The 18,830-nt window shown below is 64.0% G+C and overlaps 2 protein-coding genes across 12 annotated transcripts; both read right to left on the reverse strand.

Annotated features, from left to right (window-relative positions):
- Window positions 1-196: 196 nt before the first annotated feature.
- On the reverse strand, window positions 197-16,563 carry LOC121096165 (cullin-9-like). 10 transcript variants are annotated; one of them, XM_040611848.1, is made up of 30 exons: window positions 16,535-16,563; window positions 15,132-15,740; window positions 12,150-12,304; window positions 11,280-11,798; window positions 11,018-11,153; window positions 10,392-10,582; window positions 9,499-9,883; window positions 9,062-9,275; window positions 8,566-8,773; window positions 8,268-8,461; window positions 7,915-8,132; window positions 7,552-7,783; window positions 7,124-7,229; window positions 6,574-6,801; window positions 6,317-6,407; window positions 6,061-6,232; window positions 5,744-5,849; window positions 5,287-5,382; window positions 5,023-5,198; window positions 4,428-4,561; window positions 4,172-4,348; window positions 3,781-3,893; window positions 3,148-3,330; window positions 2,672-2,829; window positions 2,115-2,325; window positions 1,863-2,028; window positions 1,572-1,717; window positions 1,276-1,393; window positions 669-871; window positions 197-588 (listed from the first exon to the last, which is right to left on the reverse strand). In XM_040611848.1, exons 2-30 carry the CDS (start codon window positions 15,724-15,726, stop codon window positions 304-306), a joined length of 5,916 nt encoding a protein of 1,971 aa, XP_040467782.1. In that variant the 5' UTR covers window positions 15,727-15,740; window positions 16,535-16,563; the 3' UTR covers window positions 197-303. The 10 variants fall into 10 exon arrangements, 6 of the variants coding, with proteins under 6 accessions (XP_040467782.1, XP_040467777.1, XP_040467778.1 ...); XM_040611843.1 differs by having other exon boundaries at window positions 1,276-1,495; XM_040611844.1 differs by having other exon boundaries at window positions 6,574-6,804.
- Window positions 16,564-17,070: 507 nt separating this feature from the next.
- Window positions 17,071-18,761, reverse strand: MRPL2 (mitochondrial ribosomal protein L2). Of its 2 annotated transcripts, XM_040612325.1 has the most exons (6): window positions 18,483-18,761; window positions 18,229-18,370; window positions 18,039-18,154; window positions 17,835-17,945; window positions 17,403-17,476; window positions 17,071-17,313 (listed from the first exon to the last, which is right to left on the reverse strand). In XM_040612325.1, exons 1-6 carry the CDS (start codon window positions 18,721-18,723, stop codon window positions 17,101-17,103), a joined length of 897 nt encoding a protein of 298 aa, XP_040468259.1. In that variant the 5' UTR covers window positions 18,724-18,761; the 3' UTR covers window positions 17,071-17,100. The 2 variants fall into 2 exon arrangements, with proteins under 2 accessions (XP_040468259.1, XP_040468260.1); XM_040612326.1 differs by lacking the exon at window positions 17,835-17,945.
- Between the last annotated feature and the right edge of the window lie 69 nt (window positions 18,762-18,830).

The raw sequence follows: 18,830 nt of genomic DNA on the forward strand, positions 1-18,830 counted from the left end.
GGGCGGGTGTGTGTCTCTGTGCCAGAGTGCATGGCCAAGCACAGCTGGGAGAGAACAATTGTGGGCAGGGTGCAGCTGCTACCGCGGGCCAGCACAGCTGGCAGGGTTCCCTAAGGCCAACCAGAGGTAGGACCTGGCCACACTCCAACCTGTGGGCCAGCTGAGCTCTCTGACAGACTACACACTGGGACTGGGAGGAGCTTGGCTCATTTATTTAAAATAACTCAAGCCTCAGTAAGAGACAGACTGAACCCAGCATGTGTCAACCCAGCCTGTGTCCTCCCAGCGCAGCCAGGGCCTTGTCTACCTGAAGGTGGAAAAAGTCTGTCTCCTTCCAGCAGAGGCTGGGCTTGCTGCTGTCTTGATCTCTACAGTCTGGAAGGCAACCTGGGGCTGGGCCTGGGAGGTAGGGGATGGTGTGGGTTCCGCAGAGATGTATTCCAAAACATGAGGCCTCTCCTCCTGGCGCCGGAGATAGCCCTGGCTCAGCAGGTGCAGGATGCAGGACAGCACGTCCACGCTGTGGCAGCAGAAGCTCAGGAACTGCAGCCCTGGCCCCAGCTCACCCTTCTGACAGGCATCAATCACCTACGGCAGCAAGGGAGACACATGTGGCAGTGCGGCGCAGCACCCAGCCAGCCCCTCTCTGCCCCTCAAGCCCTCCATACCCTGAACACCAGGTTGTCAATGTGGAGCTGCTTCTCCACCTTGAGGATGCGGGTGATGAGGCAGCAGAGGACATTCCTCTTCCTTTCCAGGGCACTGACCTCAGCCCTCTCCGCCCGCAGGTACCTCTGCTGGGGCAGCAGCCTCAGGTGGCGGCCAGAGGAACGGGCCAGGGCTGCCTGGTTCAGCCGCAGCACATCTGGAGCTAGCGCCCAACCCAGGGTCAGCCGAGCCCTGAGCTGGGACCTGAAGGAGCCCCAGGACACACGTGTGGCTGTGGGACCCAGCCCTGGGCCTCCCACCACTGCCTTCACAGGTGCCACTCCCATCCCCATCCCCCACACACAGCCCCAAGCAGCCGCCACACGCACAACCCCCGGCCCCGGTCCCCAGCCCCACAGACCCGAGGCAAAACCCCCCACACTGACCCACGCGTGGCCCCACACACACCCCTGCCCACATGGCCTCAGGCTCCAACTGACCTGCACCCGGAGAGCTGACAGACTCGCCCCAGCCCATTGCTCCCCCTACGAGCTCAGGCACCCCCACCCCAGCACCCACTTGGGGCTCGGACCAGCACCGCCCCGGGGACCCCAGCCCCACACGCACCTCCCACAGCGCAGCTCCGCACCAGGACGCCCTCGCCGTGGGTCAGCGGTGTCAGCGCGTGGTGCACCAGGTCAGCAGGGAGCCCCGTAGCCTGCAGCAGAGCCTCCACAGCCACCTCCTGCAGGGGGGCGCGGGCAGGGAACGGCAGCCAAGACCCGCTGGCCACAGGCCCAGCCACACCAGGCAGGGGCCTGTGCCCCGAGAACCACTCAAGACCCCGCTGGAAGAGGGGACAAGGTCCTGCCACACTCCAGCATCTGCTGCCTCCCTCAGCCCGCCGTGGCCCCAGCTCCTACCTCAGCGCCGTTGAAGCACAGCAGGATGTACATCTGCAGCGTGGACACGTGGAGGACGCAGTCTCCAAACTGCAGCTCAGCATGGCCCAGCCACGTCCACTGCAGCCGACGGGGCTTCGTGCACTCCCAGCCCAGCTGGCTCTGGCCTGCCGGAGACAGCATCAGTGCAGGGCCGGGGGCCGGCCCCGCCAGGCTCTCCCAGCACAGCCCCGTGCTCCCACCACTTCTGGCTGAGCTGCCGTGGCCTGCTGTGGTGAGAGCTACACGCGTGCACGCTGCTGCAACACTCACGCCGCCTGCAGAAGTTGGCAAACTCATCCAGGGGCGAGCTCAGCGCCGCCGAGAAAAACCTCCCAGGTTCGTCCATGTAGCAGAATGGGGAAACGGGCCAGCAGTGCGGGGACAGGGCCAGCACCTTCACCTCCGGCTCATGTACCACAGAGACTGTCCCCAGTGTCTGGGCGTGCGGACGTGAGGGCAGCTCAGGATCCCTGTGAGGAACGCGGGCAGCCCTCAGCCTCCCCACCCCACCAACACACTCACCTTATCTAGCCCTGTGTCCAGCTCCAGCAGCCACTTGTCCTGCTCCTGCAGCTGGAAGAGGTAAAACTGCTGCTGGAGCTCCTCCGACTCAGCCAAGTTGCTCAGCATATCCTGGGGGAAGCGGCTGGGGAAGCACAGTCCGATCTGCTCCACGACGGCTCCTTCCAGCCAAGACGGCCCTTGTGCCAGGAGCCGGTCCCCCAGGTAGTGCCTGCCACAGCCGCCAGCATCACGTCAGGGGGCAGCCCGAGCCCCATGGCCATCAGCCACCCACCACGAGACCCAACATGGTCCCAGCCTCGCAGCAAGGCACAGAGCCCCGGCAGCACCCATCTCCCCTCCCTTCCGCCAGCAGGGAACGGGCGTCTACAGAAATGCAGTGCCCGGCGGGACCCCGCAGCCTTTCCCTCCGCACACCCACACAGGGAAAAGCCAAGCGGGAGCACCAGGAGCACCACTGCCACACCAGGCCAGGCTCGGCCACGGCCTCAGTGCCACCTCCACGCCACGCCAGCTGCACCAGGCCCTCTGGTTCTGTGGAGACACGGCACCCTCACCGGTAGAAGTGCTCAAAGGTGTGGGCAAGCTCCAGGCCACTGAAGACGACGAAGGGCTCCAGCATCTGCTGCAGCTGCTGCAGCGGCGCTGTGCTGCCCGCAGCCCCACGGAGCTCCTGGATCTGCCGGTCAAGGTAGCGGGCAAACTGCTCACTCACCTGCGGAGGGACAGGGCTGGCTGTGGAGGGGGCTCACTGGCTGCCCGCAGGGCCAGGCCGAAGGGAACAGCATGGGGGAGCAGCTGGGGAAACCCTGGGGCGCTCGGGCAGGGGCCGAGGGTGCCCAGGCACCCGCCCCAGGCAGCAGCGCTCCCTGTCTGGGGCTGACGAAGGGCAGGGCGCCATGGCTCAGCAGGGGGCCAAGGCACTGCCCACCCAGGGCTCACCCCGAGGCCGCAAGCCAGGGCTGCCTCGCCTGCTGCACCCGCGGCCAGCGAGGTCAGGGCCCAGCACCACTGCCACGCTCCCTCGACTCACATGCAGGGCGGTAAGGAAGGAGAGCTGCAGCAAAGCCCCTGCGAAGCCCTGGCCCAGGGCCAACACAAAGGCAGCCCGCTGCCCGAAGAGCTCCGCCGTGGCACTGCGCAGGCGCTGGTACAGCCTGCAGTATCGCTCCACCAGGTCTGGCGCCTGCCCTGCTGCCTCCAGGAACTGCTGCACCTGCAGGACACAGCACGAGAGAGGTAAGCCCGGCAGCAGGACACCACCAGAGGGGCGAGCCCCGCAGCGGGACAGGCCCGTGGGCCATGGGAACATCCACAGCCTCAGCGTCGCTCTGCTGACACCAACTGCTCAGGTCCCAGCCAGGGGCTGACTAGAGGCCCCAGTGCTGCCATGGGCTACCGAGAGCTTGCGGCGAGCTGGGAGAGCAGGGGCAAGACAGAAGCGCAGCAGCAGCCCAGCAGGAAACACAGAGCCCGACGCTGTACCTGTCCCCTGGCCTGCAGCACCGCCAGGGAGCACAGCGTGGCTGCCCCCACAGAGGCCAGGCAGTCCCGCACCCTCCCCACGCTCCCGGGTGACCACCGGGCACCGCTCCCTTCTACACCTGCCCGGTATGGGGTCCCACACACACCCTGCGGCCCCCACGGCCGGCCCCCCACGTTCTACCTGCTGCTGCACCACACCACGCCAGCACTGCCAGATGCTCTCCAGGTCGCCCGACTTCACCACCGCCTTCGCAGCCCTGGCCGCCACCTCCTTGCTCTTCTCCTCCTTCCCGCCTGCCAAGGAACAGCCCCGGGCTGAGCCGGGCTCTGCGGGCAGGCCCTACATGCTGACCCACGACGGCCTCGCCCCTCTCCCCGCGGGGTGCAGAGCAGGACAGATGCCAGGGAGCCATGGCTGCCGCAGGGACACGGCCACAAGCCTTCCCCAGCTCAGGGGCCTCAGGTGCCACAAGGGCCCCCTAAGAGCTCCCCAGCGGATCCCCACAGCCACCGCCCCCTGGACCTCTGGCCCACCACGCCCCAGCCCCCCAGGAGGGCAGCCCCTCGCTCACCAGCTGCTCTTGCCTCCTCCGGCTCTGGGCCGCCAAGGTCCACGTGCACCAGGAGCTGTGTCAGGCGCCGCACACGGGAACCAAAGACGGCACCGCAGCTTGTGGCATGGTGGGGTGGCTCCACGCTCTCCAGGTACTTGCTCAGCAGCCAGGCCAGGGGGCTGGCTCCCTGGGGGTCTGTGAGGCCAACCAGACTCAGAGTGGGGTGCCTCAGCCCGGGGCATGGCCCCCATAGGCCCGCGAGAGCGCAGGCTACCTGGGCTGGTGATGCTCTGCACCACGGGGTTCACCAGGGCCTCCCAGCACGTCCTGCCCAAGGCCCGGGCCGCCTCGTCGTCGGGAAGGAAACGGTCAGCAAAGCTCTGCTCATGCTGCAGCGCCCGGTTCAGCCTGCAACAGCCATGGGCAGCACACAGCACTGCTGCACGCCTCCGCCCAGCTGGGGGGACACCCCAGGCAAGCAGAGTGTGGCCATTGCTCCCTGCCCTGCCCCTTGCCAGGCACGATGGCTCAGCAGCCCCGCTTGCCCCCAGCAGCCAGGGACCCTCGCTGCCCCCAGGCCCTACCCGCACTGGGTCTCGGGGCCCTCGTGGGCCCCGTGAAACTGGGGCGCTGTGCAGCACCCGTGGCCGCAAGATCCTGCCTGTGCCTGACTGACCTCTGCCAGGTTGGGACGCGCTGGCCCCTGTGGGGCACCTCTCTGGTCTCTCTGGTGGGTCAGCCACGCCCATGTGCTCAACTTAAACCTGGGGGACCCCAGGGTGGCCCAGGCCCTCTGGGCACCGCCAGTGGCCAGGCAGGAACGAGGGCCCCTCCCTGCCCGGGGATGGCACAGCCAGGAGACAACTCACCTGCCAAAGAGCTGCAGCAGTCGTCCCCGGTCCTGGCAGATCTCCTGGCACCAGGCATGAGCCCGAGCGGTGCAGGAGAGGAACGTCCGCCGGCACAGCTGCTCCTTGAAGACGGGCCAGAAAGTGGGCTTGGGACCCAGCACCTCGATGCCACGCACACGTGTGTCAATGCCACCCTAGGGGACAGCGCAGCCCTCAGCTCCTCAGGCCCGGCCCTGACATCCCACGCTACCAGCTCCCCGGCCCAGCCCCCTGCTCCCCTACCTGCTGGCACCGCTTCACCCGGATCTGGATGATGGGCCAGAAGCGGGTCATGTTCTCCAGCAGGATCACTCTGCTGTCCGAGGGCAGGATGGTCACCTGCAGGCAGCCAGCGAGCCCTCAGCACGCCAGGCAGCCAGTAGCAGCCACCTTGTGTGCCCCGCTGGCCACCCCCGTTAAAGCCACGGCCTCTGTCCCCCACAGCAGCCCCTATGCAGCCACAGGCCACCCCCTGCCAGGGCCTCACTCGAGGCTCACAAGCCCCGGCACCTGTGCCCAAGCCTCCAGCACCTGCTGCCTACAGCCAGGCAGCCCCCGCAGCACAGCTCCTGCCACCCCCGCTCCCTGGAGGGCACCTCTCGGGGCCCCGCACCAGGGCGAGACCTTCTCGGGGCACAGCAAGGACCAGCCCACCGCTCCCGCGGGGACCCACCGCCTGCGCAGCCCACGCGAGACTCACTGCATTCAGCTCGGTTCTGATGGTGGCAGGGCTGTCTCCCCCCAGCACCACAACGCGGGCCGGCATGTAGCTGGAGTCCTCGCTGGCCACCAGCATGCTCATCTCCCTGCAGCACAGCAAACACGGTGCTGCCCAGCAGCCCTCACCTCCCTGCCCTGGCCCCGGCCAGCCACACGCGCTGCTGCCCGCGTCCAGCAACCCCCACAGCGCAGACCACCGGGGCAGGGCTCACGCAGACCCCCAAAGGCCTCTTCTCCCCGCGCAGCCGCTGGCCCTCCTGGCCCCGAGGCCCCCCAGCCTGCCTGGCCCAGCCCCACCTGATCACCACACCGCACTGCATATGGACAGTGATGAAGTGGGAGCCGGTGCTGCCATTCGACTCCCAGTAGGTCTTGGGGTTCCTGTCCGTCAGCTTGCTGGCCCGGTGGGGGTTGGAAGAGACCTGCACCTTCTCCCAGCACTTGTCCTCCTTCACCTCCACGCTGGAGCCTGCAGGGAGAGCACAGGGAGCCTCCAGCCACCTGGCCAGCACACGTCAAGCACAGGGGCTCAGCTCTTGCTCCCCATGCTCACCTTTGCACAGGTTGCGCAGAAAGACGTCGAAGAAGGGGATGCTGATGGCCTGGTGGCTCCGGCGGTGCTCCTCAATCTGCCCCAGGACCAGCTATGGGACAGGGCCAGGCTCTTACCGGGCACCCTGGCTCCTCCTCCCCTCCCCCACCGCAGGGGCTGCGGCAGGCAGAGAGCAGAAGGCTGCCCCTTGGTGCCGCGGACAGCTGGACGGCCCCAAGACCCAGAGCCACAGTGCAGCCGGGCCTCCCCAGGCCCACCTGGATGCAGCCAGCCAAGATGCTGGTCGTCAGCTTCTTGTAGAGGCTGGCGTACTTCTCACAGTCCGTCACCAGCTCGAGCAGGGCTGGCGCCAGCGACGGAGCCGTGCTGTGCTTCTCCAGGGCTTTGGACAGAGCCTCGCGGGCGCCCACGTGGCACATCACCACCACGCAGTCCTTGCTGGTGGTGGCCAGGCGGTGCAGGAAGCCAATGACCTTCTGCACCACCTGCTGGGAGCAGGCAGCCGTCAGGGCCAGTGCCGAGAACCCACCAGGCCCCAGCAGCGGGCTGCAGCAGGGCTCCATCCCCGACACCCCAACACCACAGCAGCGCCTGCGAGAGCCCAGCCGGGCACGGCGCTGGGCATGCCAGCCACCGGGACGCAGCCGCCGCCAGGACAGCCGCTCCCCACCTCTCCCAGCACGTTTGCCACAACAAGGCCCAGCTGCCGCAGGCGGGGACTCTGCGTCACCAACGCCGGGCCCGGCCGACGCGTGGCACAGCCAGCAAAGATGCCCCTGCCTGCCGGGAGTCCCGGGGCCCCCTCACCTCCCAGTCACAGCTCTGGGCACTCAAGGAGGACAAACAGGGCTCCACACACTCGTGCCACGGCAGCACATCTTCCTGGTAACCATCCAGGAACTTGTTCAGGATCCTGAGTGACGGAGGGGCCCGCTCAGGCTGGGGCACACAGACAGCAGTGCCACAGGCAGCCCTCCTTCCCTGCCCCGCCTGGGGGGCCGGCACCCCACAGGCACTGGGAGCCAAGGCTCCCCAGGCACCACACACCCCCCACCAGCACCCTGCTGTCCCCACATGGCCCTGCGCCCCAGAACGCCCCAATCAGCACCCGCATATCTGCTGGCGTGCCCCTGCCCCTGCCCCTGGTGAAGAACAGCCCCACCAGGACCCACAAACATGTGCCATGTACCCCCAACATCACCACCAGCGCTCACACACACACACCCTGGACCCACCTGAGGATGCTCAGGCTCACAGCCTTCTCTGCCCGCAGCAGCTCAAAGCTGCGCAGCAGCAGCCTGAAGCACCTGCGGTCCTGCAGCAGCTGAGCCGCCTCGCCAGAGAGGATGGGGCCTTCACCACAGAGCTGCCGCTCCAGGGCCACCACCACGTCCTTGGACAAGACACTGTCCCCTAGGCTGCCCAGAAGCATCTGCACGTCCCTCACCTCCAGCGGGGCCTCTCTGCCTGCCACGACAAGGACACGTGGGCCCAGCCCAAGCACTTGCTCGAGAGGTGCCAGCAGGTTGCTCTGCCTTGGCAGGCAAGGTAGCCCTGCCTGCTGCGCCTGTGGGCCAGGGCATGGCGGGGGGTGCTACCTGCCACCTCCGGGCCCACGGGTAGCCGGTGCTCCGCAAGGCGGTTGATCACGCTGAGGGCCAGCATCGCATGAGGGCAGCCACTGCCCTGCCTGTCCCACCAGCAGCTCTGCAGCACTGCGGGGAGATCGCAGCTCACCAGCTGTTCCGCCAGGCCCCGGTGGCCGTCGATCAGCATGTTCACCACCAGCAAGCCGTTCTGCACGCCCGAGGAGCCCCTGCAGGGATGGAGCGATGTGGGCACCTTCCTCTACCAAGCACGCAGCCTCCCCTGCAGCCACCAGCCGCCTGCCCGCCCCACTCCATGCAGAGGGTACCCCCACCCCCAGCTGCTCTCCTCGCTCTGACCCTACCCGGGAACCCTCTGCATGGTGCTCATGGCTGCAGGGATGGCACTCAGCGGGCTTGCTGAGCCCTTGCCGGAGGCAGAGCCAATGCTGGCAAAGATCTCCCGCATCATCTGTGCATCGGCATGGTTCAGGGGCAAGGGATTTCCACTGGCACCGCCTGCCTCGCCGGCCACAGCTCCCACCAGCACCTTCAGGGCCTGCAAGGGCAACAGCAGTCAGGAGGGCGCTGGGCACCTCTGCCACACCTGGATGAGCCTGCAGCCTGCCCGCCCACCTACAGCATCTCCTCTGTCACACTCACCGCCAGGCCAGCCTGCTGCACCACGGCGGAGGAGGCGTGCTGCTGCATGCAGGCCAGCACAGCCCGCACACCACCTTCCGTGGCAAACGGCACGCGCCACTCGTACTTCGCCATGAGCACAGGCAGCAACCGCAGCGTCACCACCACCAGGGCCTTCTCTGACACCTCAGCGCTCAGCAGCTCCACTGCCACCTTCACCAGCTTTTCCCTGCATGCAAAAGGACGCCTCAGGAGGAAACTCCTGGCACCGCTGCTGGCACGTCAGCACCTCGGGCCCTGCCAGCCGCCTTCTCCCTGCCCCCATGGCTCTACCACACCTGAGTCAGCCCCAGGAATGAGCCTGCCCGGGACAAAGGGACACAAGATCCGCTTCTCTTCTTGCCAGGCACACAGCATACCAGCTATCGCACTTCCACTGCCACCTCCAGTACTGTCCCCCACCCCACCGATACAGCCCTCCCCAGCCAGTAGGAGGGGTGCGCAACCCCTGGCTCACCCAATACTCCTGCTCCCCAGCCTGCCCAGGGATTTGCTGAATTGCTGCTCGAACTCGGGCTCAGCCTCAGGCTCCTCCTCCAGGATCTTCATGATGTGCTTGAGCCCAGCTAAGCGCAGCCCCACCTCTGAGCTGCTGCTCTGCACCACGTCCACCACAGCTGCAATCTCGGCCAGCGAGCCCCTCTCGCTCACCCCCTCGGAGCTGCCTAACACTGGCAGGAGGGAGGCAGGGTGCAGGCGTCAGGGCACCAGTAACACCCCCAAGCAACTCCCAGGGTGCCACGCAACCACAGACCCAGCACCCACAGGCTCCCCCCTCCCCAGGCAGCCTCCGGGCACATGGCTCCCCATGCCCTGCCCAGAGCCTTCCTCCGTCGAGGCAATGGCAATGCCTCCAGCACCGTGCGTGTTCCCCAGTGCAAAGCAGGCAACTACCTTTGATCTGCTCCTCTGTCACCTCTGGGAAGAACAGCCCTTCCCTCTCAAGGAGCTCACTGAACAGCTGCGAATCCGACTTCACTGCCACGACCGGGGCTTGGGGCGGCACTGGGGCTGCAGAGAGGTCTTCCTTTGCTGCCTTGGCCATCGTGGCTTCAGGGACGGTGCTCCTGCAGCCGGCACCCTCTGAGGACACAGCAGGGCTCCCCTTGCCACCCTGCCTGGCCCCGCTACCAAGGAAGTATTTGGCGTAGATGCGGGAGCCACGCAGGTCACGCTGGGCGCTGCCCTGGCACTGCTTCTCCAAGACCCGAAGCACCTTCTGGGCCAGCTCCACGGGTACTGACAGCTGGATCAGGGCTTCTTCATCCATCTCCAACAGCTGGACAGAAGAGTTAAGTTAACCCTCGTGGACTCGCCACAGACCCCATGCCCTTCATGATGGCCAGCGCCAGAACAGACAGAAAGGCTGCACTGCCGGAGGCCCCCAGGGCCACTCCCCAGTGCCACCCTCCCCTGGCTGTCCCCAGCCCAACTGCCAACAGCCCACACCTCCCACCTGTACTCACCACCCAGACACAACCAGCAGAATCACCCCATGGGCCCGCCTCGCCTACCCAACCCTCGCTGGACACAGTCACTCTTCCAGGGTCGGGGGAGACTGCACTTCCTCTCATCCCTCCCCACCCCTCTGCCGCGCCCAGCTCCCCACGCTTTCGCCACCCCCCACTCACCCTCCCGTTTCAGTCCCATTTCTGCCTCATCCAGGCTGTCACTGCACGGCTCACAGCTCACGCTGGCCGCTGCCTACTCTGGGGCTGGCCCCTCCCCTAACATTCTCCCTCACTCCCTCCCCCTCCCGTGTCCCCACTGCAGGCTCTGGCCCATACCTGCTCCGCCTGCTCCTGATGGATGAGACAAATGATCTCTTTCTGCTCCTGCTCTTCCAGCTTCTTCACAAAGAAGAGCAGCTCCCACCACTCGGCACGGCTCAGGGCCTCTGCAGCCTTCGTCGGCTGCTCCCCCAGGTAAGGCAGGGAGTACAGCCCCGCAAAGGGCTTGCAGAAAAATGGCTGCGCAACTGCAGGAGAGCAGAAAGAGGAAGGGCACTGTCAGCTCTGCCAGTGGCCCCATCCTCTGCTGCTCACCCCACACTCCCCAGGGAAAGAGCTCATGTGGACCGTCTGGGCAGAAGAGGTCCCCACTGCCCCCATGGCCTGTTGCGGCGGGGCAGCGAGAGAAGGGGAACATGCTGGGAGGAGACTTTAGAAGCTGCAGAGATGGGGACTGCCATCTTCACTTGAACCTCTGTAGAGGCTACAAGGCTGCAGAACAGAAAAAGCACACGCTCAAAATGGGTGCCTCTAGCTCACTGCTCCCCCAACCTGTTCCCGTGGTGCCTGGACCAGCTAGAGCAATGCACTTGGACACCCAGCACCAGCAGAACCCACAGTGCCAGCATGCGGCTGCAGAAGGGCTGCAGAGAAGTCACAGGCCCAGCTGACAGGCTGCTCACCTGCTGCCAGTTTGTGGCTGCGTGCCAGAGTAGACACCTTCTCCTGGTGCTCATGATCCTCTTGCCCCAAAGGGCCTACGATCTCCACCATGTGCCAGTGAACCCAGTAAGTACAGCCCAGGGCTTGCCAGTACACCTGAGGAGAAGAGCCCAAGACACACCCAGCTGAGGGAAGGCAAGCCCAACCCCACTGCCCCCACATGAGGCTACACAACAGAGCAGAAAGGCCCCTGCCAGCCCCTGCCCTCCCCGCAGAGGGTACCTGCACGGGCGGTGTGCCATCGTTGCTCTGGCGGAAGTCCCCCTCGTCACCAGCGCTAACCTGCTCATAGTCCTCCAGCATGCGCACCCGCATGCCATGCACCAGGTTTGCCTGCACATACTCTACATAGCTGCTGCGACTTGGGAAGGCTGAGCGCGTCTTGAAGATGCTGGGCTCTTTTGGTGGAGGAGTGGGGGCTGCTTGAGCAATAGTGCAGGACGTGGCACTGTGCTGGAAGATGGAGCGGGTGGTGCGCGGCCGCAGCTCCTGTTGGGGCAGCAGCTCTGGCTTGTGGCTGGGGTCCCAGCCCATCACGTGCACCACCTCCAAGATAAGGTTTGCCATAGCCATGCTGAATTCAAACTCCTGCTTCACACGGCTCCTCTCCTCAGGGAGCAGGCTGGGCACAGCGCAGTCCTGCTGCTCCCATCCCTGCTCCATGCCACTGCTGAGCTTGTCCATGAGAGAAGTGACACACAGGTAGCGCTTCACCAGGACGAACAGCAGCTTCCCAGGGATCTGCAACGAGCGCAGCTGTCACACTCTAGCCTGCACAGTGCTTCCAGACCCCGGCTCTCTCTGAGCCACCAGACCATCCACAGTCAGGTTCCCACGACTGCTCCAGACCAGCAGGCAGCAGCAGAGACCTCTCAGCCCACCCTCATCTCCCTGCTCAGAGACAAGGCTCCCCACACGCCTCTCCGCCACACCCCAGCCTCAAGCCAGGCCCACATCCTGTGCCAGCTCTCCCAGTGCTGTCCGGCTCAGCTGCCCACTGCCAACTACCCTCCTGTCCCAAACAAGGACACCAGCTCTGGTCCCCGACTCCCACCTCTCCTGACCCCTAAACCCCACAGGCCCAGCCACTACCTGCGGAAGGTGAATCCCCTCAAAAGACATGCACTGCTCTTCAGAGGATGTTGTCTCAGCAAACAGCTCCAGCAAGGTGTAGCGACTGTCGAAGTCCATACGCTGCTCAATGCCATCCTGCTGGCTCAGAGACAGCAGGACATAGGCCCAGCTCCCTGCAACAACAACAGAAACTCTTCAGGCCCCATGAAGACAACCTTCATGCCACCCTCCCTGAGCGAGACAGACCTGCATGCAAGGAACAGCCTGGCTGCTCAGCGTAACCTAGAACCGTGTTCTGTCCTTTAACCTGGACGGGCAACATTTTACTCCGTTAATAATGCTGTGTTTCTTCCACCCCTAAAGCTGCAAGATTCCCCCAAAGAAGCAACCCCAAATAACTGGCTCCCAAACAGGGCTCCAGGGAATAGTGGAGTTAAGTCTTAACCTGAATCAGCCCCCACATCTGCCCCACTGGAGAGCCACATGAACTCAGGCACTAGGGCAGGGAAAGCCAAATGTCTTGTGGGACACACCACCAGCAGCAACCTTCCAGTGCACCCAAGCCTCATCAGACACTTTGGAGTGGTGGCAGCTCCTCTCAAATGAGAGGACTGGGTGAGGACCACCCTCTACCAACCAGGGCTCTGCCAAGCCCCTTGGCACAGGTCTTCATTGTTAAGGGTATGCAGAAACATACTGACTGCTCCTTTAAGTGTATCCGGTCAAGGACGTTTTCACTGCAAAAAGGGACAGTAAGAAGGAAGCCAGAAACAAGAACATAAAGAATCACAAACGTGACTGACAAATACTAGTGGGAGGCACTGATGAGAAACAAATCTGGTCAGTCACACTCTAATTATTATGGACATCTCAGTGTGAGAATGCTTATTTTTCAGTAAGATTATCTGACTAAGAACCTTGTCAAATTTGGGTGATAAGGAAAGGGAGAAAGACAAACACACAGAGACATAAAACCTGAGCAATTACCGTTAACAAAGACAATAACCAGAAACAAACCCAGTCAGCTGCACTAATTGGTCGGCTATGAAGAAACTACAGGCAAACTGGGACTTTGCTACTGATAAGCATGTAACCCTGAGGGTCTGGGATGTTGGAGGGTGCTCAGTGGAACTCTGCCAACAGACAGGGGGATGTGCACGGGCAGGGAAATGGCAAGGAACAGAGAGGGATGCTCAGAAAGGGGTATAAAAGGGGCCAGTTTTGTGTAAACCATGGCCAGTCAGTGCACTTGTCTGACTAAGCCCTGAGCCTGAACGCTGCAGTTTGTCCTGTTTTCTTACATCTTCTTATTAAATCTTTTCCAATTATCTCTCCATCCCACATGTGTGTGCATTGCAAGGAATGAGTGCTGGCAGCTGGCGAGACCTGCGTATGTGTGAGTGGAATTTAGTGCCAGCAACTGGAACCTGACTGGGAGTGCAGAAACCCTGTGGCCTGTGGTGTCAGCAACTGGAGCAAGTGAGCATCCTGGCGTTAGCAGTTGGAGGGGCCATTGCTCTCTGGATCTGGGGAGAGTGTCACAGACTTTGAGCCTGGAGAGTCAGCTACTGGGGACACTGGCCCAGAATGGACTGGGTGCCAACTACTGGAGTCAGACCAGGGGTGTAGGTACCCCTGGCCTGTGCTGCCAGCTGCTGGAGTGAGTGCTACCGGAGTGAGTGCAAGAGTCTCTGCTAACCACTGGAGTGGGTGGGGTCCTCAGCCATCAGCCACTGGGGAGGGAATGGTGTGGCCCCCAAAAAACAGCTACTGTGAGGGAGGCAAGTGAGGAAGTCAGCACTGGCAGCTGAAGCAGGACTGCAGTGCCTGGTGCCGGGGCGATGAGGGCAGGCATCTGTATCTTCTGCAGTCCTGCTGCGCATGGGGTATGCATGTAATTTGTCAGCAAAACTTCCCACTGGACTAGCTGGCAAGCAGGAGGCCCTGCATCCAGGCCAGGGTATAAGTGGTATAAGTCAGGTGGCAGTCTGTGCTGTGAGTGCAGAGGGACTTGTGAATATGGACTGTGTAAGGGACAAATGTCTGAGTGCTACAAGTTTGCTAACAAGCATCGGGCTCAACGAGCTGGCAAGTAGGGGGATCCCTCAGGTGGGTAGGGGGACTCAGATCCTGGTAGGGGTGCAGGGCAGGCAGCAGGGCCATGCTGGTACTCAAGTGATCCATGAATGTGTGTGTGCTTGTGAACCTGGAGAATGCTACATGTGCTGGCATGAGTGACATTCTGTCTCTGCCAGCTGAAGAAGGGGCTTGGCTGTGTTTGTGTTTATGTGAGACCCGTATGTATGTGCTGTTAAAGGTAGCGCCTTGTGTCCTTGTCAGTCCCCTACGTGTGTCTGTGTGTCCCTGGGATGGGTGCTCAGCTTTGCTACTGGCTGAACCTGCAAACAGGAAAGTGGCAGCTGCACCTCAGCCTGAGAGACCCTACCTGCTGGCGAGGACAGCTCTCTTTGACAGCCCTTAACACTCCTAACAGCTAATTACCACTCTAGCTCAAGAACCCATCAGGGGAAAGAGCTCCCAAGTCTTAGAGCACCACAGAAACTTATTGTTAGATTAAGAAGCCTTTTGGAAGCTCCAGCAGTGGCAGCTCCTCTCAAATGAGAGGACTGGGTGAGGACCAGGCCTCCACCCACCTAAGGAATAGCTCCCTGCCAAGAACAGGCCAGACACTTTCCAACTGACAGCATGCAGCAGAGACACCCCAACACTCTGTCACGTGCCCTGGCATAAGTCCTCCTAACAGTTAATCAGCATCCCAGCTCAGGAACCCCTCAGGGGAAAGAGCTCACAAGTCTTAGAGCACCACAGACAACTACGATTGAGGAGCCCTTTGGAAGCTCCAGTCTGATTCTTCCCCCTTTGCCAACAAGCCCCTCGAGACACACTGCTTCCTAGGTACCCCACACCTACAAAAGGACTGGCACCCCTCAGCTGCCCAGCAGCACCTCCTCAGTGGCACTGAGCGGTAGCAGCCCCCACCTGCATCATGCGAAGCCAGGGCCCTTAGCATCTTGCCAGCACTGCGGCGGATTTGCTTCTCCTTGTGGCACAGCATCTTCATCAGCAAGTCGAGGGCTCCCGTCTCCTTGAAGGCACCCGCTAGTGAGCCAATGCTGGCGTACGCGCTCAGCACGTGGATGGTGTTGAGAATGGAGGACTCAGGGGCCCCGGTCTCAGCCATCTGCCGGCCAGCTCGCTGCACCAGGCTCCTGACATCAGCCTTCATCTCCAGCAGCGAGGCTTCATCCAGTGGGACTTCTGCAGCAAACGGGCTGGCTGCCTTCTCCTCTTTCACCCACTGCCCTTCCAGCTTCCTCTTGCCCAGCAGCGCCGGGCAGCTGGCACAGACCTCTTCTGCAGACATCCACATCAAGATGTTCTCTGGCTTGGTCTCTGCAGAGGAGGCACTGCTGCCTCCCACTGCTCTCTCTTCCAAGCTGACAATACTCCACTGGATCAGGTATTCAGGCTGGCCATCATGGCCCCGACGCTGCCGGAGCAGCTCCCCCGGGTAAGCCTGTAGTTTGGGTCCCAGGCGCACGAGCAGGTTGCCATTGTGCCTCTCGTTCACCATGACAGGAACTGTGCCTGCAGAGACAGAGGGGAAGCAGGAGCTGGGGAAAGGTGACTGAGCACAAGCTTTGCTATGGCTAGAAATCTGTGATCCTGCAGGGTACAGCACTTGTGATGTGGCAGTGTAACACATGAAATGTACTGTTGTACTGGCTGTACTCAAGGCCAGTACCATAAGCCCCTAATGCAACACGACTATGGAAGTATGATACGCAGCTCACTTTCTCCTCAGAAAACACCACACACACAGCAACAAGGTAAGCGGGCAGGACACGGTGTTCTCTGGGCTGTTGAGCAGCCGTGGCAGGGCAGGCTGCGGGCAGCCTTTGCCGGAGGCTCAGCTGCAAAGCCCGGCTGTGCTGGCGGTGCGGGCAGCCCCGCGGGGCGCGCACGCCGGCCCCGAGTGCCGGTGCGAGCCTGTACCGGAGGGCCCCGCCGCACCTCACCCAACTGGGGCCGGGAGCGCGGGGCAGGAACAGGCCTGAGCTCTGGCCCTCCCGCTCCCCGCTAGAGGTAGGCAGCACCGGCGCCGCAAGTACCGGGCAGCGGGCTCGCCTGGGCAGGCCCCTCTGAATAAAGCTCCTGCTAAGCGTGGCCCAAGCGAGAGCTCCCAGGGCACCGCAAAGGGGCCTGGCCCGGCCCGGCCCAGACTGCCGCAGCCCCTCAGCGGCGGGCCGGGCCGTCTCGCCTCAGGGCTGCGGTACCGGGTCCTCCTCACAGACGGAAAGGTCGGGGGGTCGCCCCAGGCCAGCTCGGCTCGGGGCGCTCGCCAGCCCAGCCCAGCCCAGCCCCAGCCCCAGCTCCCTTACCTCCCGCGCCGCTCCCCCGCACTTCCGCGCGCGGGCGCGCATGCGCGGTGCGCCCCGGCGGGGAGCGGCGCGGGGCCCGGCTGCGCCGACGGATGGGCACGAGGCAGCGCGGCGCCGGGTCGGCCGGGGGCACCGGGGGTTGTGTGGGGCGCAGGGCTGGAGCAGGGTGGTACGAGGAGGGGGCAGCAGTGGGGCATTACCGGGCCTGGAGAACGCCAAGGTCCGCGCTCCCCAGCTGCGCAGCGGGTCACCGCGCCCACCAGCGGTCGCTTTACAGCCCGGCCGCCCGCTGCCCTCATTGCCCTGCCCGCGGAAGGCGGGAGAGCAGCCCCGCGGTCAGCCTCGGCACGGCTGTGCAGAGCTGCCTGACACCCACCACCACCACCACCACCACCACCACCCCCCGAGACCCCCATCCGCTTCAAGCTCAGGCCAGGGCAGCCCAACTCCCGCCAGGGGCTGCACGCAGCCAAACGAGCCTGCTGGGGAAACCATCCCCTAAGGCCCGCGCAGAAGAGGCAGCAGGAACACGGCAGTGGTATGGAGAACTTTATTGGCTGGCAGCATCACTCCTGTGCTGTAACCCGCGGCAGGTTGACGTAGCTCTTCATGGGCGGGAGAGGCTTGATCTTGCGCCCAGCCCAGCCACCCTTGCGATGCCACAGGCCTGTGTGTGGGCGCTTGCCAAGCCAGCGATTCCGGCCTGCCTTCCCGATCACCCGCTTGTTGTGGTCGACGTTGGACACACGGCCCACCGTGGCCACGCAAGTCTCCAGCACCTAGGGGACAGAGAAGAGCTGCAGGCCTCTCTGGGGACATATGGCTGCAGGCCCAGGCAGCCAGGTCAGGGACAGCATGGCTCCTCTACCTGCATATGCCTCTTGGAGGGCAGCTGCACGATGGCTGTCCCATTCACTTTCCTCAGCAGCACCCCACAAGTCCCTGCAGCAGGCAAGAGAGGAGGCAGCTAGCTGCCTGGAGCAGCAGGACCAAGTATCCTACCGTGTGGCAAGTGCAGTCCCATGCTGGGAACTTCCCAAAGCCCTTGTCAGTGCCCTTTGTGCAGCACTGCTTCCCAAAGACAGGGCCTCAACACATCACCAGGAAGCAATGGGGCAGAGCTGCCCTTACCTCTCTGGAGGACTGTTTTGCATCCTAACACGGGGAGGAGAGGAGAGAGCGATTCCCTGTCACTGGCCACCCAGGGTGGTGCACCCCCCCCCCCCCCCCCCCCCCCCCCCCCCATCTGCACCAAGCTGAAAATGGCTACAGACACTGGGTCCTCTTCCCAGAGACACACCAGCTGCCCGGATGTACTGCGCTCCCTTCCCAGGGTGGCTCTCCAGGTTGCAGATCAGCGTGCCAACAGGCAGAGCCCCCAGTGGGTAGGCATCCCCTTCATTAGCTGACACTGGAAGACAGAAGCTGCTGAGTTAGTTGGGCAGGGAGCAGCCGATGGATCCCTGGCAGGGCCAGCGCGGCCATCCCTGGCCCTGGCATGCACCTGCCATTCTGCCAATGTGAGGGGAGTTCGTGATGATGTCCCCTGGCTGCATGTTCTCCGTGGCAATGATCCAACGCTTCCGGTTGCCGCCGGCCACCAGGGCGATGTCAGCCGACCTGCGCAGGGCACTCATGGTGGGTGGTCCCCCCAGGGAAATACGCCCGGGGCCAAGCCCACAACTCACACTCACCTACAAGGGTCGTATCGGACGTTGATGACCTTCTCAGTGAAGGGCTGCGGCGCGGCGCCCTCCTCGTAGCGCAGCCGCTGGAAATCGATCATGCGGTACCGCCGCTTGTGTCCCCCGCCGATGCCCCGAACGCGGATGCGGCCTGCAGAAAAGAGTAGCGGCTGCAGGTGGGCCTGACCCCAACTCACCCCCGGCTGTCCCCGGGCCCTGCCCGCCCCCGGCTGCCCCCCGCCGGGCCCCGCCCGTCCTGCCACCTGTGTGGTCTCGGCCGCCCGTCTTCTTCATGCCCACGGGCCGCACCGTGTACTTGATCCGGCACTTCCACATGGGGTCTGTGGTGCAGCGCGGCGCCGAGCCGCCCAACCCTCGGCAGGCAGCCGCCAGCGCGCCCCCCGGGAGGCGGAGCGAGGCGGGCGGCCCGGCGGGCAGCCCGGCGGGCAGCGAAGCGGCCGGCCACAGGAGCGCCCTGAAGGCGCGGCATAAGGCCGCCGCCATCGCTGCCGGCCCGGTGCCTGCGCGGGGCCGGGGCAGGGCCTCGGCCGGAAGCGCCGCGCGGTCGCCGCAAGGGGGCGCCCTCCCGCCGGCTGAGCCACGGTGGCGGC

This window comes from Falco naumanni, chromosome 12 (genome assembly GCF_017639655.2).
Source record: "Falco naumanni isolate bFalNau1 chromosome 12, bFalNau1.pat, whole genome shotgun sequence".
NCBI lineage: Eukaryota > Metazoa > Chordata > Aves > Falconiformes > Falconidae > Falco > Falco naumanni.